The 26,112-nt window shown below is 35.5% G+C and overlaps 1 protein-coding gene across 6 annotated transcripts in view; it reads right to left on the reverse strand.

Annotated features, from left to right (window-relative positions):
• The window catches only part of CACNA2D1 (calcium voltage-gated channel auxiliary subunit alpha2delta 1), a 494,284-nt gene that overhangs the window by 224,842 nt on the left and 243,330 nt on the right, over positions 1 to 26,112 (reverse strand). For all 6 annotated transcript variants that reach the window (XM_047096155.1, XM_047096153.1, XM_047096154.1 and 3 more), the window contains exon 4: positions 7,613 to 7,672. In XM_047096155.1, coding sequence (XP_046952111.1) covers positions 7,613 to 7,672 — 60 coding nt within the window. The remainder of the gene's footprint in view (positions 1 to 7,612; positions 7,673 to 26,112) is intronic.

Consider the following 26,112-nt stretch of genomic DNA (forward strand, 5'->3'; position numbering starts at 1 on the left):
TAAAAATAGAACTACCGTATGATCCAGCAATTATACTGTTAGGTATTTACCCAAAGGATACAAAAATACAGGTTCAAAGGGTCCCATGCACCCTAATGTTTATAGCAGCATTATCAACAACAAACTGTGGAAAGAGCCCAAGTGTCCACCGACTGATGAATGGATAAAGAAGATATGGTATATATATATACGCACAATAGAATATTACTCAGCCGTCAAACAGAATGAAATCTTGCCATTTGCAACAACATGGATGGAGCTAGAATGTATTATGCTAAGCGAAATAAGTTAATCAGACAAAGACAAATACATGATTTCATTCATATGTGGAATTTAAGAAACAAAACACACGAACATATGGGAAGGGGTGTGGAAAGAAAAGAGATACAAACCACAAGAGATTCCTAATGATAGATAACAAACTGGGGGTTGATGGAGGTTAGGTGATCGGGGTGATGGGCTAGATGGATGGTGGGTATAAAGGAGGGCACTTGTAATGAGCACTGGGTGTTACATGTAAGTGATGAATCACTGAAGTCTACTTCTGAAACCAATATTTCACTGTATATTAACTAACTAAAATATTTTTAAAAACCTCTATGGTTGGGAATAGAGCCATTCACTCTGTGTCTACATAGGACACACTCTGACAGCCTGGGATGCACCAGGTGACAGCAAGCTGAGCAGAACTGTATTCTTCCATGGGGGCAATGATGGCAAGCAGAAAACAGCAGCAATGGGAGTTAGGAGATGCTCTCTGGCCTACGTGAATAGCCATCCAGGGACTTTTGTCAACCTACTTGGTGAACACATGCACAAGTCATGAGGTTTCTAGAAAACATTTTCCTTGGTGGAGAGAGAGGGTTCATAGGAGCATAGAGAGACTATTATTGAGCAAATAACAGAAATAATTATGCTGGTAGAGACTACAGAAGCAAGCATTTTTACATAAACTGATATTCAAAAGGCTGTTATTTTCAGAAGATTGTATTGCCAGTTAGTGGCAAAGACAAAATTCGAAACAGACTTGCATAATTTCAAGCCCAGTGTTCTATAACCATGCCACGGCTCTGGACAAATATACTCAGACATAAAAACTGCTGTTCAAATAAATTTTTCACTATATCTCCAGTACAACTGACCATAACGTTTATAGTAAAAATAGATATCTCAAAACTACAACTAGGTAACTTTTAATTTAAAAAATTACATATAGGCTACTGTGGGTTATGCACTGTATACCAGACTACAATTTTCTTAGCAACGCATCAGCCATAGTTCTTATCTCCAGAAAGTTTGCATTTCAGTGCTGAAAGAGAGTAGAAAAAGGAAAATTATGCAATGAGTACATATTTGAATAGGAATATATACTGGGTATAAGAGGCCTACAGAAAACCGACAACAAATCCAAGATTAGGGGATCAAAACCGAGAGGAAATTGGAAAGAGCAGATTCCTAGGCAGACATCATCAAAAAGTCTGAAGATGGGGGCTCCTGGGTGGCTCCCTCAGTAAAGTGTCCGGCTCTTGATTTTGGCTCAGGTCGTGATCTCACAGTTTGGTCCATGAGTTCAAGCCCTGAGCAAGACTCTGCACTGAAAGCATGGAGCATGCTTAGGATCCTCTGTCTTTCTCTCTCTGCCCCTTCCTCATGCGCTTGCTCTCTCTCTCAAAATAAATAAATAAAACATTTTTTAAATGTTGGAATGGAGGGCTTCTAAAATGTCAGAAATTATTCTATTTGTATCTTCGGCATCAACCTTCTTTCCTTTGTACCGTTAGCAAAACTATCTTCACAGGGAGGCAGCACGGCAGTTTTTAAAAAGTCTGAAGATGAAGTAAAGAACATCGCCTTACAGAAACGTCAAGTTTCACTCTGTTTCCGTTTTAGAATTTCAGGATGATAACAGCTGCTGCAGAGATGGTGCAATAGAAAATTTAGGAAAAGTAAGAGGGTAGCAGACCATGAAGGGCCTGGTCTGCCATTTATGCTAAACGGAGAGTCACTGAAACTTTTTAAATAAGGGGAAAAAAATGGACAGAAGGTTACAGGCCAAACCTTTGCAGACTATGCATTGTGTATAAGTTGCAGTGATCTGTAAGGCTTATACATTTTTCTTCATCTTTTTATTTCTTTTATATAGTAAAAGAAATACATTTTATAAAAATTAATACAGTAAACCCCACCTTAATGCAATTAACTGGTGTCCAAAATTTTTAATAAAATGCAACCTAATTTATAGAGAGGTTAACGAAATAGCTAAGTTTAAGACAGCTCTCTTTTGACAGCTACAAGTGGGCACCAGTAATCAACTCTAGCTTAAATGGCAACGAGGATGATTCTGGGTGCTGTGGATGGCTAGAATCTTTAGAACACGGGCACTATTCCAGGAATCTCCCAATAATTTAGCAACGTTTCCATCAGTTCAAGGTTAGGATACTAAGGCAGCAGACTGGTCTTGAAAATACAGAGATCCACCATCCATCTCCTCATTTCCTAAGTCAGTGATAGCTGTCCTTTGCAACTTCTCCCTCCCTTCCAGAGAGGGGGACAGAAACGAACGAGAAGCATTTATACAGTCTTATTTAGATCTAAGTTTACAATGTCCCAAACATATTATCATGATGTCTTACTTTAGAGGGTTCAGTTGTACTGCCATGTACTGTCATATGAGCCTTGCTTTAACAGAAATAATTAGAAAGTGAAGTTAGGAAAATTATTAGTAACTATTTAAAATTATTAAATATGAAACCAATGTTATTATATAGGTAATTGATATATAAATATTTAGCTTCTATTTTTCAGTGTAAAAACAACAGCTAAGGAGTATCACCCGGAATAACTAACAATTTAAAGCCCATGGTTATTATTTTCAACTTTGCTTACTATAATGCTCTATGGACATTCGTATGTATGCAGAAACAAAAAGAGTAAGCACCATAAATATACCTCTTTGCTATAAATTGGTTGCCTGGAATTTTGGGAGAAATCAGTTTTGTATTGTGGCTCCTTTTGATCTATCTCCATAAGGAGAAGAGATGGACAACACTCTTAAAAGAAAACAGTAGTAAAAAATTGAAAGACATGTAGCAAAAACATTAAAATAGGCAACCTCTTGCTCCCAAAAGGGCAATTCAAGCAAAGGTAGAAACTCAAAAAAGACTAAATCCAGTCAGAGTCTAAAATCATTTTGGTAATCTACTAAACTCCTTCATTTATTCATTAATATAGAATGCCACTCCCCCAATTTTTATCCCTAAAAAGTCAGTTCTTTCGTATCTAGAACCTATACCACTGTATAACTTAGAATAGTGTTTATCTTTATACAAGGTAACCAAAATAAATATAGTATGCTTTCACAGTTCACAAACTGATAATTGTTTGTGCCTCAGTCAACAGAACTGATGGATTTCCATGAAATGAATAAGATAGATGAAATAATTAAATACATAAGGCCAGTGCCTATTAATTTAACTCCTATAAACACAAAACTTTAAAAGCAACATTTCAAATTACAATTTGAGCAAAGTGATTTTTTTTAAAAAATATATAAAAATAACTCTAAATTAGGAGAACCAAGTTAGCGTGATTGACACTCAATAACGTTCAACTTCACTAGAAAAAAAATTTCACCTTCTAATTTAGCTTCTCTGTAAAGCTGAAGCTAAAAAAAGGCTCCTCAAATGTTTTATTTACTGGCCAATTTCGAGCCGTCTGTACTCAGTCTGCGCAGTAACACGCTGATGCTAATAAGCCATACATAAAGATCCTACTTATTAAAATACAAATTAGGCACCCCTTATGTTTATACATGTGTAAGTACAATTAATATTGCAGGCTTAGTTGGAAACAAAATTGCTTAAGTTAACCAACCATTGCAATGTAATCAAATGAGATTTCAAATGCAATTGGAAAAGATCTGTTTGGTAGAAATAACAGCAATTATTTCATGCAGAACAATTCCTTGTCTAAGCTCTCTTTTTGCTTCTCCCACCTGCCCTTAATAATCTGTCCATCATAAGTGACATGAAATATCACCTTTAACACCCGTAAGTTGCATGGAAACCCGAAAGGCAGCTGGTAGATACAGCTTATTTACAAATATTGGTTTGAACTTGTAAATGCATGACCGCATAAATCTTCATCCATTTAGAGTGTATGCCCTTTGTTACCGCAATTGTACATTCAATTGGGAACTGAGTGGCGCCAAGGGAGAGTGTGAATTACACGAGCCTTTCCTTGTTGCCAGCATTTCAGTGCTTTGCCTTTTGTTCTTGTTGTTCCTGAGATTTCTCTATATTAAAGAGTAGGAAGTGTTAATCAACATTTTGCCTAAGTAATATTAATGAAATTTGCCTACTAATACTTGAGGGAAGAATCAGAATATTGTATCTTTTTGAAATGTTAATGTACCTTTTATGAAATCATTTCTGCCTTCTAAATCATCCCAGTGTTAAATTATTAAAGGGTGGCATTAAAGAACTATCGCACCGATGCAAATAGTTTTCTATCTTAAGAGATGAAAGGATTATAAAATTTAAAAAGAGGACATTTTGGAATACAGTAGCATTTAGCTCCAAATTAAACATTTTTAAATGTTTGGTTAAAGTACTTATAAAACTTGCAATTATTTTGTGTGCTCTCCTAAAATAAGGGGAAATTTAATGTTGATGATTAAATCTGATTTGTCTATGGCTTGGAATGATTTGTCTAACCCTGGTACATATAGGAATTGAAGTATCATCTGATTTTCCAGAAAAAAAAAAAAAAGAAAAAAAGTGTGTCTCATTTTTGCAATATTTGAATCTGAAGATTAGGCCATCTGAATTCACATTCTATTCTTCAAACATAAAATAACTTACGGCGTTTCAAAGGGCTCTTGAAATAGGAAGGACTACTGTAAAGACCGGGTATGGCTGGCCTGGTAAGATATGGAAAATATCCATTCTCAGGGTACAAACTATGACCAACACATATTCTGTGAACATTGTTGACGGTCCTTCAAGAAGGGTACTCAGGAAATGAGTTGACAGAGCTCTAAAGTGGACTAACCTGTTTTCCTTTTAACAATCTCTTTTTCTGTCAATCAATATGTTCATAGGGTCTAAATAAATTGTGAGGTAATCTAGGGGGAAATTAAGAACAGAATTTGTTCAAGAATTCTCTTACACGGTGGTCACTATTTGCCAAGAACTCCTAACACTCACTGAGAAAACCACTTATTTTCTATTTAACTGTGGTGTACAATTTAGTAATGGCTTCTGTGTCATTATGGGACTGATTCGTCCTCTTGCATGACTTGCGCTAGCAGTGCCACTGTTTGGGGACAGGCACTGAGAAAGGAGACGACAGCGATGACATTTCAAGGTAAATTTTTTCACATTTTAACATCTGACAGATAAGAACACATCTTAACATTGCTTACGCATCATAATTTAATTGGCTTCTTTTTTTCCTTTCCTTAGCAATATATAAATGATTGGGTGCCTTACAAGGGATGATGGCTAGGATTCAGAAAAATATGATAACGGTTAACACACATCGAGAGTTTCTTGGTTCCTCTACAATGGCTGCCCATTACTTCTGCAAGGAGAATTACAGTATTGCCCAAATGTTGAATTAGTGTTAATGATTTTATGATATCAAGGAGTTTGCAATATATCTGGGCAAGAATCTCTTACAACCCGAAAGCGAGAACATAAGAGTTAAATAAAACAACACCAATGATATAAAGGCATTACTACATCCCTGCTTGCCAGTTTATTCTTTACCACATCATTTCTCCCTCGGAAGCTAAAAAAGACATGTAACTAATAGATGACTGAGAAAGATTACCAAATTCCTTTCATGCAAAGAAAAGTTTACGAACAGCAAGGGAATATATTACAAAAGCTGATCCGCGTGAACTCAATGTTTTTTTGAGTTCTCAGAATTAAAACTAACTCAGAATTTAAACCAAGACAACACCAGTTGTACCATACCAACTCTAAGCAGAATACATGGTCTTGCTCTATACCTGTTATGCCTTTGCATTTCTTTTCCTATACCACCGCTGAGTTGGGAGGAAAAGAGCAATTTCCATTTAATATTAACTAACCAAACAGATGTCTTTGGGGGCAAATTAGTGTGGCTGCTTTTTGTCTATTTGAGAAACAACAACAAAAAATTCAACCTTGTTGTCCTTTCATCTGAAAGAAACTAACAACGTTGTAAAGCCCTTCATTGGATAAGCTTAAAATCTGCCCTCAATACTCAAACTTACGTTTCTAACTTAATCACCATTTTTTTTCTTTACATATTATGGATGATGAATTGATCTTTGTTAACTTAGCTATGACAAATGATTATGGACTAAGCCTGTATCTACATGACACGAACCTCAATTTTGTGTTCTCTGAAGCACAACTTTCTTCCCTTCAAATTTGAGACTTTTGTTTACAACATTCAAAACCAATTTAATAGTACAATAAAGCTGTCACCCATACCCTATTTTAAACATGCCCAAAATTAGTTACATGGAATTTTTCTGTGATCAGAAACTATAGAGATTTTCACTATAAATGAAATAATTCAAATATGTAAGATAAATATTTTAACTATTAAGGGCAAACTTTTTCACTGTACCCCTGGCTATAACAAGATAGATAGATCAATAGATAAGATGAGGTCAGTTGAAATACTGAATCCATTCATAGATGTATTAATAGATATACGGACAGATACACAGATATAGAGATAGAAAAAAAGACGATGAAAGGATGGATGAACACATGAAGAGAAGGAAATACAGATGAAAGATAAATAAGCAGACAAAACTGATTACAAGGAAAATTTCTATCTGTATAATTAGCAAAAGTTTATCAAAAACATATATAGAAACACTAATATCAACTGGAATTTCTGAAAGTAGACCACAGTAAAAGAAAGATTGCATCTAGCCAAAGTGGAACCAATTAAATTTTAGAAAGTTTAATTCATTCATTCTCACTTCAATCACACTGCCCACCACCAAGGTGACTGTAATATGCATATCATTCTCACACACTCAAAGTTGTTAAAATGCATCTTGTTTGCCAACTAGTATATTCATATCTGTAAATATGATTCAGACATTATAATGTAATTCTCTTTTAATATCATTAATTTTATAAATAACTTTGATTATAGGACAACATTTCCAAAGACTTGTTTTAATATGGAACATAAGCAAGAACATCATGACTAACTTAATGGCCCTGATTACGCAAAAACAATTTTTTTTAATTTTTTTTTAACATTTATTTATTTTTGAGACAGAGAGAGAGCATGAACAGGGGAGGGTCAGAGAAAGACAGAGACACAGAATCTGAAACAGGCTCCAGGCTCTGAGCTGTCAGCACAGAGCCCGACACGGGGCTCGAACCCATGGACCGCGAGATCATGACCTGAGCCAAAGTCAGGCTTAACCGACTGAGCCACCCAGGCGCCCCAAAAGCAAATTTTTTAAAGAAATAAAATGTGGTTGTGTTTTGGTCTCATATCATCTTAAGATTCTATCACTCAAAAATCTTGATGTAATCATAACAATCAAACACAAAAAGTTACTACTTAAGTGGTTAAAAAGGATCCTTACCGCAAAATCCTCTCTCCACTGGTGGGCTGCTTGAACCTTCTCTGCTTCCAAAGCCAAGCGCTGAAAAGGAAACATTGTATCTTAGAATTTGAATGATCACATGAATACACACTTGTGAATACACACAGTGCTGAGGTTTTCAAATCAATTATAAGGACGCAAAAAGCAAGAGAAACTCCTTATTTACGATGCATAACTCCTCAATCAGTAATCCAATCTACTAAAGTTGGTATGTGTATATTAACTCTTAAGTAATATAAATAACCTACTATTCTTGAATACCGTTGCTTATTAGCTCTGCAGCAGCAGAGGATACGGGCACCCTGAGTGTTTTCTTTCAATGACTAACATTTCAGTTTTAGAAAAAGCTTGAATGAGTAGAGTATATTCATCTTGGTAGCGCCCTGTCTTTAGAAATACCTTGATAGCATGTATTTCTCTATAAATAGAAAGGAAATGACATTGAGAGATCAATAAATATGTACTAACTACTATAACTAGGCACGTTCTTAATAGCATATTAAGGTTTTTCTGTTTTTGCTTTGTTTTTACAAAAAGCCATAAAAATATAATAGTTTCCTTCTGGAGGAAATGCATTCTTCTTCTCTCAGAGATAACCTGTGAGTACCAAACTATCAGAATCTGCACATCATCTGAAAATGGCCTGATTTCACATTCGCTCTTGTATGTTAGCATAGTTAGAGAATTCTAGCCTGACTTTTACTTTAGCACTTTTAAAATGTTACTCTGTTAAAAGTTCAGCTGGAGATAACATGTCTGTTGTCAGTCTGCTAATGACATTTTATAGATAAATTCTATTTTTTTCTTTCTCTAATAGTTTTCAGATTTTTCTCTTTGTATTTCTCAGTCTTACTATTATGCTTTCCATGTGATAAGATTTTACAAGAGACAGTGACATTTAGTGATGAAGAACACAGATCTGAAAGCTGACTGCCGAGGCTTAAACACCAACCTTGCTGCATTCTAGCTGGGCAAACCTGGGAAACGTTAAATCTCTTCCGGTTTCTCGGGTGAAAAATGCCAAAGCTGGCCTCATGGACTGTTGAAAGGATTAAATGAGTTACTACATGTAAAGTGCTTCAAAAGGTGCCTGCCAGGCAGAAAGCAATGTAAATGTTAGCTATCTAGCTTTGAGGGTTAATTATGATTTCATTTTTATGCTGTCTCTTTGAAAAGATAACTTAACGTTGAGTTCACCTGTGGCCTGCCTCCAACAGCTAGAAGACAGTGGCAGAAATAGGAAGAGATTACCAGTAAATACAATAAATATAAATATTAAACTCATTTTTAAGGACAGGAATAATCAGGTTTTAGAAAAGTATAAGTCTCGTAGTGGATTAGTGGTTCAAGATCAGTGGTTTCTGATCTTTCATTATGAACTATGCTTCAATGAGTACTCTTCCAAAGGAAGTTCAGACTGCACTATATAATGGAAACATACGTTTATGTCAGTTTTTATATTACTACTGACTTCAATTCTCAGTTATTCAAAACCATAATCTGTTCACTTTCTGAACTTTTAAGGAGGGATTACTGAGAGCTATAAAATACTGCCTGATGGGAGATCTTATAAACTAAGAATTCCTAAACCGAATTTAAAAGAAAACTCTCCAGTATGCTTAAAAGGACAATGGTTTCAGTCTATCAGCCACTAGGAAAACATGGATTAGAAGAAGAGCTAGTAAATGTTAGAAATTAGACGAGGAAGAGTAACCGAAGGTTTTCTATCCATTCACAAAAAGAAAAAGCTCAACAAAGCAAAAATCAAGGAAAAAGTGTATACATTTCAGTCATATTGCATTGCAATACTGCTGAAAAGTCAAATTCCGTGTGAAAGTGTAGCAAAAAGTGAATGAAATGGCAAAGTAAATAGAGATGGGAGCAACTTCTTTGTAGGGAAACTTTAGGATGGGAAGATAAAAGACAAAATGAGAAAATAAACAAGAAGCATATTCTTAACAGAATTCAGAATACAAGTCTTCCTTTATTTTTAACAGGCAGTACAAGAACAACTAAATGTTCCTATGTATACGACAAATGATAAACTTAAGCATTTTGTTTTTAATTTTTTTTAATGTTTATTTATTTTTGAAAGACAGAGACAGACAGAGAACAAACACGAGTGGGGAAGGGGCAGAGAGAGAGGGAGACACAGAATCTAAAGCAGGATCTGGGCCCCAAGCTGTAAGCAGAGAGTCTGACACGGGTCTCGAACTCAAGAACCACGAGATTATGATCTGAGCCAAAGTCAGACGCTTAACCGACTGAGCCACCCAGGCACCCCAAGCATTTGGTGAATTTAAACAAAAATATTGGATAAAACATAAATAAGTTAAATAATTTTTTCAATGAAGAAATATTAGAACTTTTCAATGTCTTTATGTCTTGGAGAAGGATGTTAAAATTTTTCCTTGCACAACACACACGAGGAAGATGTCCCACAAAGAACACACTCGGGGACATTCACCCTCAGGGCCAGACATGCTCTTCAAAGCTCCACTCTAACTACCATGCTGTTATCAACCCTGGAAAGCATAACGAAGTACAACTTAACTGATCTGATCCAGAATCACATGGCTTATAATATGAACATAATCCATGTTTAACAAGCCATAATGACATTAATCATCACAGCTAGTTATTTTAAAAAAAAAAAGTGAAAGAGAGATGAATAAGGGCAACAAACTTCTAAAAGACAATTCTCCCAGGAGGAGAGTTCAAATCACCTTTATTTCTGATTATTATATATATTATATATATACAATATATACATAATAAAAATTATACGTGTAATTTTTAAACACTAATTTTATGAAGTAATGCCATTTACTGCAAGACTTTGAAATGGCTGTAGAAACCTAAAGATAGATAGTTATGTACAAGAAAAAAAATGTGTATTTTAGAGGTTGGTTTGAAGCTTGAAAGTTGCTAAGTTTTATATGCCCAGCTCAGAAATCGATAAATGCATCACCATGAAAGGCACGTCTGTTAACTTCTTTGTTCATTAAAACTTAATGAAATCTGTTTTATCTAGTAAAATTTGTGATAAAACATTCGACTGAACTTTACACTTAAGAAGTCTGTATTAGGAACTAATAGAAACAGCTGCTGATGGTGCTCTTTCCTGTGGCAAAAGACCAGCTAGCCACGACTTCTAGAAAACTGACATGTCTTTTGGACACTTCAAGTCCTTAATTAACTTCCATTCTGGTGACATTTTTACTTTTCAAGCCAATTATCTGTTAAATGCCATAAGGCAAATTGCGTTAAGACTGATAAAATTCCTACCTAATAAAATGTGAATATTTGCTCAGTGTATAACTATAGTTATGGCTATAGTAATCATAATTGGCTATATAAGTATATCCTGTAATAATAACTTAATTCAGAATAAAAAACGTGTATTTTTTCTCATTTAATTTATAGTACAGTTTAAGATAGTATCAAACATTAAAATCGAACCAAGTACAGATACAAAAGACCCAACTCGGCACAAGTTCCTCTGAGAGAAAACTGGAACTGAATTCTGCCCTTATTAAGATAAGCCAGACAAATTCATTAAATGGCTTTATTATAAATGAAACAGCAGGGGCGCCTGGGTGGCTCAATAGGTGAAACTCTGACTTTGGCTCAGGTCATGACCTCGGGGTTGGTGAGTTCAAGCCCTGTATCGGGCTCTGTGTTGACAGCTTAGAGCCTGGAGCCCTGCTTCACATTCTTTGTCTCCCTCTCTCTCTGCCCCTACCCTGGTCACACTCTTCCCTCCCTGTCACTCAAAAACAAATAAACATTAAAAACAAAACAAAAACAAAAACAAAAAAACTAAAACAGCCTATGTGTATATGAAAATTCACATGTGTATATGAGAATAAGTATATACACAACGTCATAGATGTATTAATAATATACACATCCCTACCTACCTATTGATTTGAGCATTTAAAACAGAAAATCATTTCAAGACTATTTTGAGCACTCACAAGCTTAACAAAATGGACATGGACCTAAGCTTTCTGACTCGGAAGCTTACGCTCATATCACAAAACCAATTTTTAGTCTCCATTAAACTCATCAAAAATGTTAACATCTTCAGTCTTTTAGAAAACATATGAAGACATGGCAGTACCAAAACCAGAAACACTGGTAGAAAAATATTTCAGGCTAATGGAAAATTTCCCAGCAAACGTTTAGAAATTGCTAAAGACGAAAAACACAAACAGCACCATCATATATCAGCTGGGAGGCTATCTTTACATAGGTCTTGCCCTCAGATCCTGAGAGAATAGTCTTTGTCAGAGAAAAAGACTTTGATATGCACTGATCTGTAAGGAGAAAAAACAAAAAAAAAGGAGGAGGAAGGAAGGAAGGAAGGAAGGAAGGAAGGAAGGAAGGAAGGAAGGAAGAAAGGAAGGGAAAGAAAGAAAGAAAGAAAGAAAGAAAGAAAGAAAGAAAGAAAGAAAGAAAGAAAGAAAGAGAAACAAATAGAGAATGGGAGAGGTTTATCAGATTAAAGAAAGATCAGCTCCCTTGAAGGCCTCTTCATTCTCAACCTTCACTTCTTTGTCATAACCTTATCTCTTCCACTAGCATTGAATTCTATCAGGTGATATGAAAGTCTAATAAGAGCAATATAATTATACAGTATACACTGAAATAATTCTATCATTTTCCTTAACAATACCTGAATACATTTTCTCTTGGAAACTATTTTCCAAACCTGTATATAATATGCTTCCTAGACTGTATGTTAATTGAAGAGGAAAAAATATAAGTTTTCTGAAATATTTGATTGCAAAGAATTTTCTTTAATAGCTTTGAAAGGAAACCTTCAGGGATCATGACAGTTCAGTTAGACCCCAATAATGTTGATACTCATGTTAATATAAAGAATTGACTTAGAAACATCATTCAAGAAACATCTCTAAATCAAAACAATGTCTTTGGCTAGAGAATGTCAACATTTTTCTTTCTAATAAAGAGGTAATAGATATACACAATGGACGAATTCAAGTAAAATATGCATGTTATGTAATTAATGTACAAATAGTTAACACCCAATAAGGATTAGCCATTTATTGTGTTATGCCTATGTTGACAACTTTTTATTACTCTAATGAGTTTTGCCTATCTTCATCAAATGTTCTTAACATATCAAAAGAATCAGGGTAATCATTTGAATGGTCTAACAATACCTTCTGAAAATAGCTGACTTAGGTGACTGAACAGACTTTTATGTTTTGAAGAAAAGTGTACAGGTACAAACAATTACTTTGGAGGTATAATATTATGATGGACACACACTTTTCAATCAAACAGATCGGATTTCAAATTCTGGTGCTATTTGCTAACTACGGGATTTTAGGAAATTCAGTTAACATTTTATAGTATCGAAGATAAATACCTACCTTTATATTTTCTACTTATTTGTATGCTAATAAACTCAGTGGGGTTTGCTATTTGAATCTTACAAACGTGACTTCATAGACTAGGCTATTTTACAACTATAATCACTGATGACCACTTCAACATGTACATACATGACTGAAATCAATGTAAGCACCTTAACGATTCATAATTTGCACTGTATTTTGCCCTACATAAAATCTCTTGCCACCACATGGTGGTCCAAAAGCAATTCAGGGAATATAGTGATTTAATACAATAAGTAATAAAATGAGCTCAGTTTTATTTTATTTTATTTTTACCATAAAAAGAATGAGAAAAGAGAGCAGATTATTAGTGTTCTGTTTTCTCACCTTATTTTGTGAAATACTGAAAAAAGATAGTGAGTTGTGACATTTCCTTAGCATTTCTTATGCTGACAGGAAGTAGGGAAGACCTCAAGTAGACAACACCTTGCTTCCAAATCTAATACTGTTTCATGTAAAAGGTAAAAATATTCTTCTCTTTCCAAAACTATAAGCAAATAATGGCAAATAATGCACAGTGGTTTTTTCTAGCGCACATAAAATAATGCATAAGCAATTTTTATTTAAATTCATATAAATATAGAAGCACCTGGATGGCTCACTCAGGTAAGCATCTAACTCTTTGATTTTGGCTCATGTCATGATCTCACTTTTCCTGAGATTGAGCCTGGCATCAGGTTCCATGCTGACAGGGCGGAGCCTGCATGGGATTCCCTCTCTCCCTCTCTCTCTGCCCCTCCCCTGCTCTTTCTCTCTTTCTCTCTCTCAAAATAAATAAACTTTAAAAAATTCATATAAATATATATGCCCAGCAGAATTCTATCAAAGTCTTTGAGCAACTTACTATATCCTGGTGAACAAAGATATTACTATGAAAATCTTAATGTATAGAGAAATTGCTTTATATGTTTTTAAAATCACATCTGTTATACTTACATATTATTTAAAACATTTCTATAAAGAAACAATGGTAGTATGGAAAAGATCTGTTGACTGAAGAAGGCAGGCTGGAAACTGGGATTTGAGATTAAAAAGTTACAAAATTCCAACATGTCAACCAGGATGAGATAAATTTGGCATTTTTCAACACTTGATAACTGTGATCTCTAGGTAAATACACATCCAGACTGGGAGGGAAAAAATCTAGGATAACACATATAGAGAGTTTACTTTTACTCAATAAATACTTACTAAATACTTGCTATATAAAAGTGTTGAGTGAATAAAAATATAGGACACAATCCCTGCTTCCAAAGGGTATTTATATACATCCATGTACCATATAAAACTAGCACACACATATACTGACAATACACACAAACACATCATGTGATCAGTGATTGACATGATTTTCTAATGGTTACAATATACATGTTTTGCTAATTTTACTTTATTTCAGTGAAATTGTGCCACACAGAGAACAAAATTTTAGAAGTACTGCTTTTATCAAAAATGGAAATATCTCAAAATTAAAGAAGATGAAAGAATCTTTTCTTAAATTTTTTTTAATGTTTATTTTTGAGAGACAGGGTGTGAGCGAGAGAGGGGCAGAGAGAGAGGGAGACATAGAATCTGAGGCAGGGTCCAGGAGCACAGAGCCTATGTGGGGCTAGAACTCAAGCACCAAGAGATCATGACCTGAGCCAAAGTCGGACACTTAACAGAGTGAGGCACCCAGGTGCTCCAAGAAGAGAAAAGATTCTAAAGAGAGTACTGCTAGCCACTGACACTTTTTAGCCACAAGTCTTTTTATTTTTGTGATCGGGGGGGAGATTAAAAATACTGAAAAGCATAGAAAAAATAGTCTGAAATCCATTACTCAGAATTCACCTTTATCCTTTTTTATGTTTGCTTTAAAACCTTTAATATACAAAACAAAATATTACGAGTAACCTTGAAATTCTCCTTCTTCACCTCCCTTGATCAATTTCCCTACTCAGAGCAATCCCTGTAATGAATTGGTCTGTATCTTTTGGTATGGTTTGGAGTGTATTTTGTTTAACAATGTGAATGTTATCTGATGTTGACCCTGTTGATTCTTCTTTCTAACTGATAGGTTGCATACAGGATGAATGCCAAAGAGAAACTCCACCTGCTTCAAGGGGGGTAGCGATGATATGTCTAAGGAGAAACCACCATCCTTGCAAGTGATGGTTTACACTGAAAATGAGAATCTGGGGTGTCTGGGTGCCTCAGCTGGTTAAGCATCAGACTCCTGGTTTCAGCTCTGGTCCTGATCTCAAGGTTCGTGGTTTGAGCCCCACATCAATCTCCACACTGACAATGCAGAACCTGCTTGGGATTCTCCCTCTCCTCCTTTCTGTCTCCCCTCCGCCGCTTGTTCTGTCTTGCAAAATAAATAAAGTTCAAAAAAAACGAAAGAAAAGAAAATGAGAATTTAATGTCAATGAGTTTTGAGAAATGGTTTGCTGAAGGTTTTGGAAAGTAAAGATAATGTCTAGAAAAGAACTCTCAGGTAGACAAAGCTGGACCTATTTCTAAGGCCACTTTTTAGCACCACATCTCTATGCATTTAATGTATCTTCATCATTAGAACACACTTATTTCTTCTCTCCATCAAGAGATCATCATTCGTTCTGTGCAGGCATTTTTCATGCAGTTTGAAAGAAGCTAAATCAATACTTAAGCAAAACAACATATCCAAATACATGTCGATTCCCTCTCACTATAGAACTATGGGTTACTAAGACCATGCTTACAAAGATAACTAAATGCTGTTTTTATGTTTTACTTATGCTTGCTTAAAATACGCTTCTGAAGACTTTCTGCTTTTGTTTAATGACATGAAACATGAGCACATAATTATAATCATTATCTTTTTTTCAAACTCACTTTTGTTTTTCTAGCAGAGCAATCCCAAATTGACTCCAAGACACAAAAGATATATTTTTAATAAAATCCTATTTTAATGTAGAAAAATATATTCTAGTGATTTGAAAAATTCCAACAGACTCTGATAAAATAACTTAGCACAAGTTCATCTATTTGAGTTTACTGAGGAGAAAAAAAGGAGTTTGCCATCTTGACTATTGTTTATTGAGAGAAACAGAACAGGCGACATAATATATAACATATTTTAATTAAAACTTCATAAATAAACTGACCAAGTGGAATAAAGTATGGAGTCTCATTATTTATATCTGTTCAAATATTTTAACACTCCTGTAAATAGTGGAATCATGACATAAACGAAGATTAAAATTAATAGTAAAACATTAATCTGTGATTATATTAAGCCAAATCACATATAAATCTTATACCATATAAGATGCAAGTAAGGCTACATGTTAATTCTTTTTCATAGCCTATCATTTTATTACAATTGATTTGATTCCAAGCTATGTGAAATAAAAATCTGATAATACAAACTATTTTTCTTTCTAGTGCGAGCTTTGGGGAGTATAATATATGCAAAAACATATAAATAAAAGCTGTTGAAATCAAGCTAGTCTGGAATAAAGAATCAGCATTTATTCTTCTGTTAATGGTCCAGTTAAAAAAATCTTTTGGAACATGGCTTCTGGATCATGTTGTATAGATTTCAGCCTGGATCTGCCATATTCAAGAAATGCTTTTGAAATTAACTACAAAGCTTCAAGTCTAATCTTCAGAGATACAATTAGCTCCAAACAAATTGGCAGACCCTTGGAATACAGAAGCCAAGGTAAAGGAGATATCATCCTATAAGAACAGCAAAACTCCTTTTAGTAGTAATGAAAATAAATAATACACAACTGGTGATTATATTACCTTTTTTATGAGGGGGGGTGCTCTACAAGCACCAAACAATAAAAGATTTAAGAAAACATTTTTTTAAGTAGGTTCCATGCCCATTGTGGGGCTTGGCCTCATAACTCTGAGGTCAAGAGTCACATGCTCCAGCAACTGAGTCAGCTAAGAACCCCTTAAAATAAAAGACTGTTCGACTGAATTAATTTCTATATCAGCTATACACCTTGACACCTGCAAAGAATCACCAGAAAACCTTGTTCAACATATCTCATACAAACCCACATAACCCAGCACCGTCCAAACATTCTGATTTCTTTTTTCTTTATTTTTCTTTAATGTTTATATATTTTTGAGAAACAGAGAGAGACAGAGTATGAGTGGGAAGGGACAGAGAGAGAGGGAAACACAGAATCCGAAGGAGGCTCCAGGTTCCGAGTTGTCAGCACAGAGCCTGACACAGGTTCGAACCCATAAATTGTGAGATCATGACCTGAGCCGAAGTCAGACGTGCAGTCGACTGAGCCACAGAGACTTCCCAAAAGATTCTGATTTACAGACATGGTGTCATTCCTAGAAATCTACATGTTTAATACAATACACCTTTCCTGGGACTAAATCTTGCAAATCCTTTTCTAGAGGGTAACACTTAAGCTACATTAGACATAGGAATTTAATTACTCTTGGAGAAATGGTATTCTAAATAGAGGCATAATTTAATGGAAATCAATAAAAGTAACCCACTGCCTTTAATTAGTGCCACACAAAACTATACTCACTTCTCTCTTCCCTCTCTGTCTCCCTTTCTCTTTCTCTCAACAAACCACTAAATGTGAGTTCATTAGGTAGAGGAGGCAATTATTTCACATCTATACATCTCCAATATCCCACACAATGTGTAGCAAGGGCAGGCACTCAATTAAATGTGTGTTGAAAATGTGGGAAAAATCATTTCCAAGTATTTTCAAGGTTTTATCCCAGTTGCATCAATATTTATAACAAGATTCGCTAAATTATCATCATTCATTATCATGATACTTTGAGAGGCCACAAAAGCTGTCTTCCTACATGACAAGCATCTTACTAGACTAATACAATCATTATGTAATTCTCAAAACTTCCTGAATTAATTCACTGTCACCTAATCCTTAAAAATACTAGCAAAATTTGGCTATGGATGTACCAAGGATCCAGAGTAATCGATGTGATTCCACTCTGGAATTCTAGAATTAATCTATAATCCGTTGCTTTAGTCTCTAAATGTTGAGCACCAGTGCAGACTCAGAAACCCAAGAAAGAATTAGTGTGGAGAAGGAAGAGAATTTGATCAGTGTTCGAGAGGAAAGAAAAACAGCAACAAGACAGTTTCTAAAACTAGGGTAGGCCTATTTCTGCTGATAGCCTGCTCCAGAGTCCTACATAGTTAAGCTACAACATCAAACTTTTACATAAGGAAATCATATACTTAGATAATACAAACATATCCTCAGTTGAGAACTGAATTCTTTCGAATACATCATACTAATTCCCAAGGCTTTCAACCACTTTGCCTACCAAAAAATTGCCCACAAATATATCAAATACCAAATCTAAGGCATCCTAACTTGGTCATTTCATATCCTTACATGACCCCACAATTGCACATGTAGCAAATATTCTTCAGTACTTACAACAATAAAAGAGAACAATATAGTGAAAATAGTTCTACCATTTGGTAGGCATGTGACTAATAGTAAGTCAAATAACACCTTTTCACCTCATTTTTTAAACAATAAAAGGACTTTAGTAGTGCATACATACATCATGTTGTATTATAAGGATCATTGTAAAGTCATCAACAAATCGAAGCTACGATGTATTAAAAACTGAGGTACTAAGAAGTGACTGAAATTATAATGTTAATAAGCTGAAAATGTTGAAGTTGTTATCACCAAGAAATATTACATTACTACATTACTACTACTATTAAATACTGCCTCCGGGGGGAAAATCCAGAATAAAGAAAAGTCATCAACAGGGCATAATTTTGTGGAGACTACAAACATCAGAACTGCTATGACTGTTCCTCTGAACTTGTCCTTCTTCCAATCACCATGTTGAAGACAATTCTCCATAGGTCTTTCGTGTCACGTGAACAGAGGAAAGGCGAGCCTCTGCTTTAGAGTATCTTTTCTAGAATGTATAGCAAACAGCCTTGGAAGACAGAGGGAATAATTCCCTGCAGGGTAGAAAACAGAGATATTTTTTCACAGTAAAATAAAAATAATCCTGTAGGGCAAAAGTTAGGGAGGTTTTCTGGTAGGGTCCCTTTTAAACAATTGGGGTTTCCTAAGTCAGGGTTCCTCAGGTGTGACAAATCATAGCATATGCAGTGCCCACTTGGGCTACTCAGCATGGCCTCCATTGGACTTGAGTGCCAGGAGTAACTCATATGAACATGGAGCCCATGCTGTCTGTTGTGCTGGGTATCATCAAGGCCATTGTGTCTGACTCAAGGAGTCTTCTGAATCTCTGAAATTGCGGTCAGATAGCTTGTTAGCTTACAAAAAGGTTAAAAATCTCATTTCTTGACCCACCACATCAGGATGAGTAGGCTTCCATAAAAATGTTCATTGACCCATCTCCATTCCTTCAAACTCTCACCACCATTTAACTGATGTCCTATTTATTCTATCCTCAGTTGTTTTGTTTTTTTTTTTAATGTTTCTCCTGGTGATTCTAATGTACACTAAAGTTTGAGAAGCACTGCTCTAGAATGAAAATTCATAGTATTGTTCAAACAGAAGTTTGTATTACCTTAACAGCAAGGTCTTACAGCTGTGGGAAATAAAACAACAAACTATTTGTTCTAAAGCCCCTTTTTTGACCAAATAAACCTGGTGAGTCAGACATACTGGAGATGAGTATGTGAGGGTGAAGTCCCTACCTGGATAGATACCAACTCAGAAGTTAATTGTGATTTAGAGTTTTACTGCTACTGACTATCATAGCTTCTTAACTTGGAGACAATTAATGTTAATTTCAAAACAGCTAAAATAATAACAGGAAAGATATTTGCCTTTTTGACAAAATTTGTAAAAAGAATGCATACTATGTTGCAAATGCAATATTAAATGCATACAGAAACTCTAAAACTGTTACTGAATCCTCAAGAAAATGTCCAAAAAATAATGAATTGGCATTAATAAAATTGGACTTTACAACTCACAAAATTTTATCTTCTCTTTTTATATTTCTTCTCTGAAAAGTATCATTGAAACACACTACTTTGTATTTATAGTCTTTATAATTCCTTTCTTCCTCCCACCACCCCGTTCTGGGATACAGGATACTATGTGGGCTCAAACCTTCTTAGTTCTTGGGAGCCCACTACTTAAATTTACAGAACCTTGTGTAGGTTACAGGGCTTTATTTTGTTTTTAATATGGTGATTGCCAAATAAAACCTAAAGCACAGAAGTTTATACAAGGTAGAAAGAGGAAAATTACTATATCTATAAGAAAATACTCAAATCTTTGTAGGAGTCAGATAATATGAAAGAACTGATAAAGTACACAACCAATTTAAAAAGAAGGAAAAGGGGGGCACCAGGCCAGCTCAGTTGGTGGAGCATGCAACTTTTGATCTCGTGGCTGAGAGTTTGAGCCCCATGTTGGGTGGAGAGATTACTTAAAAAAATAAATAAATAAATGAAAGAAAAAGATATGGAAAGGCCGCTTTTCACTGTCGGGTACTTCGTGTGAGGCTCTGCCTGCCTTTAAATCTAAAAATGTATCAAAGTTCACATGGATTACATCAGTTTATGAAAATGGCAAAAACACAATTTAGTTGAATATGATGCAAATTGATGTAATAAAAAATGTGTAACAGATGAAAAGTACCTTTGAAATTTATTTTTTGGTACTTTATTTCTACTTTTTTTGTTTTTTTCTTTTTAAGAAAGAACAGAAGGGGAACATAAAGATTCAGCTCTTCAAAGGCCGTAACAAGAGACAAGAGTATATATAAATACATACAACAAAAAAAACCACGTACATTTATAATTTGCCATTAGTTTCATATACACATACATAGAAGTTCATATATGTAACAACAAAGTGAGAAAAAAAAAGATTAGTAGAAAGGGCAGATAAAGAAGTTTACCAAATTTATTTTGCTATCCTATAGTGGAAACTAATTTAAAAGGTTTATCCTCTTAGTAAAGTATCATTTCCTTTGGCATATATCATTTACGTTTCAACATTTGATAATCCCTAATGTGTTTACCACTGTATTTTCCTTGCCATAATTTAAGAGTTTTGAAACAGATGGATTTATGAACTTTTCAAGTCAACTCAAAGACAGACATCCACTACGCCGCACTGCCCCTGCACTACTCTTTAAACAGATAATTAATGAAGGCCGTGCGTATACTACGCATACATTTCAATGACCGGTAAATGAGATAACATCTTAATGTTACATGATAACTCAAAATATTACATAAAGTGCTCCCTCAGCTATTCTGAATATAATTCTGAAGTCAGTTTTCATTTTTAGTTAAAATCGTGTGCGAGGCTTGTTTAAAAAGAATTCAGGAAGCCATAAAACATGTATTGATGTTTTAAAGTAAGGCACAAATTATTTAATTTCTCTGCTTTTCTGTCCTTCATCTGTAAAACAAGAGATAATAATACCCATCTCACAGAATTGCTTAAGGATTTCATGATTTTGCCAAGCAAACACAGCAGTGACATCTTAGTCAACATTGGCTATTTTTTTTAATGTTTAGAGAAAGAGAGAGAGAGAGAGAGAGAGAGAGAGAGAGATGAGCAGGAGAGGGAGAGAGAGAATCCCGACCAGTCTCCACACCGTCAGTGTAGAGCCCAACACGGGGCTCGATCCCATGAATCATGAGAGCATGACATGAGCCGAAACCAAGAGCCAGATGCTTAAAGGACTGAGCCATCCAGGTGCCCCTCAACATTAGCTATTCTGAATCAAGAAGGGAATAAGGAGTTCCTTTATGATACTGAAGGTTATAATCAAACAGGTGTAAATCACTATGGTCCACATACACTGCAGTGACCCAAGATCCTGTCAGATTATATCGGCTCCAGCTACCTTCCATCCTTTTAATTTTACCACAGTGGTGTGCCCTCTCCAGATCTCTTCCTCCCACTAACCCTCCCTTTGAATCTTCTTATATCAAAGGAGATGCGTTGCCTTTACCTCTGGCGACACTTTGGTTGTAAATAATTGATCATTCTTGCCATGTTATCTTAATTTATTTTCTTTTTTAAATAATTTACCTTTGAGCTTCATTAATTCTCACAGGCTTTCAATTTGGTGAGTGGGTGGGGTTAAAAAATGTGATCTTAGTAGGCAAATTTTCTGTTTTGCTAATGTTGCTATGGAAACACTCTTTCCCCGCCCCCCATTTTTGTTAATACATTGGGAGTGAATGTAGCACACTCTGGTGAATAAAGGTGTGTGCTGTGTGTTCCCTCCTGACTTGTATAATTTTTCCTCCTAAGACTTGGAAAATCACTATGATGTGTAAATCAGTCAATCAAATTGGTAAAATATAAAATTTATTAGCTTATTAAATATCAAACATTACCCACTGCAAATTTGAAAACAATAATGCCATTCCTGATTCCTCCTTTTCTAGAGAATGTGCTTTTTGATTTGCTGTAAAATATCCAATAGTTCCTTAGCTTTAGCTTTAACTTGAGGAATACTGTTATTACTTCTCCATATTCCCGAGTTTTTGTTTGTTTTCTTTTGGGTTTTTTTTTTTGGGGGGGGGGTTGAGAGAGAGACAGCAAGAGTGAGTGTGAGAGGGACAGAGAGAGCAGGAGAGAGAGAATCCCAAGCAGTCTCTGCACTGTCAGTGCAGAGCCTGATGCTGGGCTTGAACCCCTGAAACGTGAGATCGTGACCTGAGCTGAAACCAAGAGTCAGTCACTTAAGTGACTGAACCACCCAGGCACCCCTCTCAAATGGGTCTTTAATGATCTCAGTAAAAAGCTTCCAGTAACTGACATTATCAAAATCCTCTTAATAATTCACACACTATTATTTCATGACTTTCTGCTCATACTTCATAGATAGGAACTTCCAAGAAGTGACAAAATTTTAAACCCTTGGCTCTCAAGTGGAAAGTTCAAAAGTCTTCTTTTTTTTTTCCTAACAAAAGTTAAAATTGTATATTCATTACACAATGCCCATGATATGCTATTAAGAATAATGATGATTAAAATGTATGTCACTTTTTACAATTTATAAACTTTCTTTTACAGGTGACATTTCAGTTGACCATTATAATGAGATCTAAATAACAGTAAGGGATGACATCTTTTCAATACTTACTCTTTGCCAAGGAACTTAGAGAAATTATCCCAACTCTTTCCTACAAACTGGGTAAACGCTCGTCTTATCGAAGAGTAAACAGACTTCAGAGAGCCAGAAATGTAGGTCTAACTCTCTAAAGTCTGTCCACTCATCTGTAAATGAAGCTAGTGATAGTAGTAAGTTTGTAAGAAAGATAGATGGGATAATTCCTATAAAGGGCATGGCAAAGTGGTGAGGAGCAGGCATTTGAATAGACCTTTTCCAGAGTCCTTGCCCTTATCCCACTGGATGAAAGAAGTTTTACAACTTGCTGTCAACATAGTTTGTCTTCACAGAAGATATACTATAAACAATGAGTAATTATTTTCTTCTGAATCCCTATACAGTGGAGAGAACAGATATGTATTCTTTTAAAAGGTTATTTTTGAGAGACAGCATGAGTGACGGGGAGAGGCCAAGAGAGGGGGAGAGGGAGGATCCCAAACAGGCTGCATGAAGACAGCAGACAACCAGCCAGAAGCAGGGCTTGAACTCACTAACCCAGAGATCATGACCTGAGCTGAAGTTGGTTGCTTAAGCCAGTGAGCCATCCAAGCGCCCCTAAATCAGATTATGTATTAAACAAACAATTAAGCACTTGATTTTTTTTGTTCATTTTCTAAATTAGTAGCATCCTTTTACAGCTGATTTTATTTTTCTCCCCCCATTCCCTGTACTCCACTGCCTTGCTGTAGCATTCACAGGCTAGGAAAACAGGCCAAATGAGATAAAGCTGTGTAGCTAAAAATTAGAAACCATTATCCACCCTGAGAACTCAAAAGTGGCTGTCAGTAAAAATGACTATCAACAGTGGAACAAAGAATCAGATCAAAACAAATAAAAAATACTCTGGAGGTAGGATTTTCTCCTCTGAAACTCTACTGGCTCTTAATCCTTCCAGAAAGGTCTATGATACCTATGATTAAGAAGGTAAGGGAGGGGCGCCTGGGTGGCGCAGTCGGTTAAGCGTCCGACTTCAGCCAGGTCACGATCTCGCGGTCCGTGAGTTCGAGCCCCGCGTCAGGCTCTGGGCTGATGGCTCGGAGCCTGGAGCCTGTTTCCGATTCTGTGTCTCCCTCTCTCTCTGCCCCTCCCCCGTTCATGCTCTGTCTCTCTCTGTCCCAAAAATAAATAAATAAAAACGTTGAAAAAAAAAATTTAAAAAAAAAAAAAAAAGAAGGTAAGGGAAAGGGAAGGACTGTATTTAGTTTGGATACATAAACTGTATGCACTCTGGCAACATTCGTATGGGCAGATGTGATGTTTCTGCAGAATTTATTACCCAAAGTACTTCGGAGTTTTCAGGAATACAATTTATCCTAAAGAAAGGGAAAATAGACAAAAATACATTTGCTGTAAGAAGGGAAGGCTTTATTTGGGAAAGGAGGAAAAGGTTAATACTGAATGAAGCCTCTAACCGATTTTATCACAGACCCCCAGGACTCTGGAAAACAAATACTAAAAATCATTTCACCAAAATCTCTGTAAGAGACTAAAAGCACAAAGCAGTGTAACTTTGATGTACATTAAGAGCAAAGCAAAATGAAGGGTGCAGGGTACTTCCTGTCACTGGTAATACTGAGGTGTCTGCAACCCACAGTAGGTTCAGAAGTTTATTATCAGAGATAGGTTATTATCACACCCATGGGGCGCCTGGGCTCAATAGGTAGAGCATGTAACTACAGACCTCAGGGTCATGAGTTCAAGCCCTACACTGTGTATAGAGATTACTTAAAAATTAAATCTCAGGAAAGATTTCATGAAACCAGCAATACGTATAGATGAGAATCATTTCATGAGAGAAGGTCATCAGAAACCTTCATCAGAGAAGGTCAAAAATAACCTATACATATATAGGTAAACATAATAAGAAAAAAAATGGCAACAGTCAAGATGTCTGAGGAAATAGCTTAGAGCCATCAACAAATTAAAATCGAATTAGTCGATCAAACATAGCAAAGGATTTGCTATGATCACATACTTTCCATGAGTAAAACTTGATTTGAGGAGCTTTGTAGAATGCTGTGATACCTGTAAACTAAATTGCATGCCCAGATCATCGAATATTATCATCTAACAGGAGCAAATGCTAAAAGGCAAAAAGTATAAAACAGAAGAGAAGTATACTCAGAGAATATTAGTTTTGATTAGATGGACTTGTAAAGAAAGAAGGAAGCAAAATAGGAATTTAGCAGAGAGGAAGAAAATGTTATCTGGTGGGTAAAACAGAGAAAACAAAATATGGTGTTCATATTTAAGGCATATTGTTTGGTTTATCGAATGCCAAATAAATTGATACAGCACAAATTTGTCTCAGAAAATAAGATAATATGCTGTTGAAAAGTATCACTGGTAGGAATGTGTTATAGGATCTACTTTCTTAATAACAGTAAAGAAAATTAGGTTTTTAGGAATCCACTGATTTCACCACTATCAAAGAAATATCGGGCCTACAGTGGTCTGGTCTTTTATTTAATATATAAGCCAACTATTAATGAGATTATTTAACGGTTAAGCAGAGTAATAGAGACTCTTGAATGGAACTCCAGAAAGATACGGCAGGCTGTATTTCTGCCTAAATTCTCCCCTGCTGGGCCAAGAGAGCACAAAATTTTCTCCATCCAAGACTCACTAGGTTGGCCCAGACATACACTACCCATTCCAAAAGTGCTTTTAAGTTGAAATATCCTTGGGAAGAATCACCACGAGTTTCCTCGGCATGGAATTAGTACAAATTAATTTATACTAGTTTTAGATAGAAGGATGGATACCAGAAAACAGGAAATGTCACAAAGATTTAAAAGCAAAGGAGAACCAAAGGATTATTTTTGAATAAGAGGTGTCATCGGATTACGGCCTATGTGCTTAAAGGTTCCAAGCAGCGGATCCTGGAGAGTAATGGAAGAATACAGAACCTAACTTGAT

The sequence above is a fragment of the Lynx rufus genome, unplaced genomic scaffold, assembly GCF_022079265.1.
Source record: "Lynx rufus isolate CCGP_SWC_20201006 ecotype Redwood Valley unplaced genomic scaffold, mLynRuf1.p SCAF_4, whole genome shotgun sequence".
Classification (NCBI taxonomy): domain Eukaryota; kingdom Metazoa; phylum Chordata; class Mammalia; order Carnivora; family Felidae; genus Lynx; species Lynx rufus.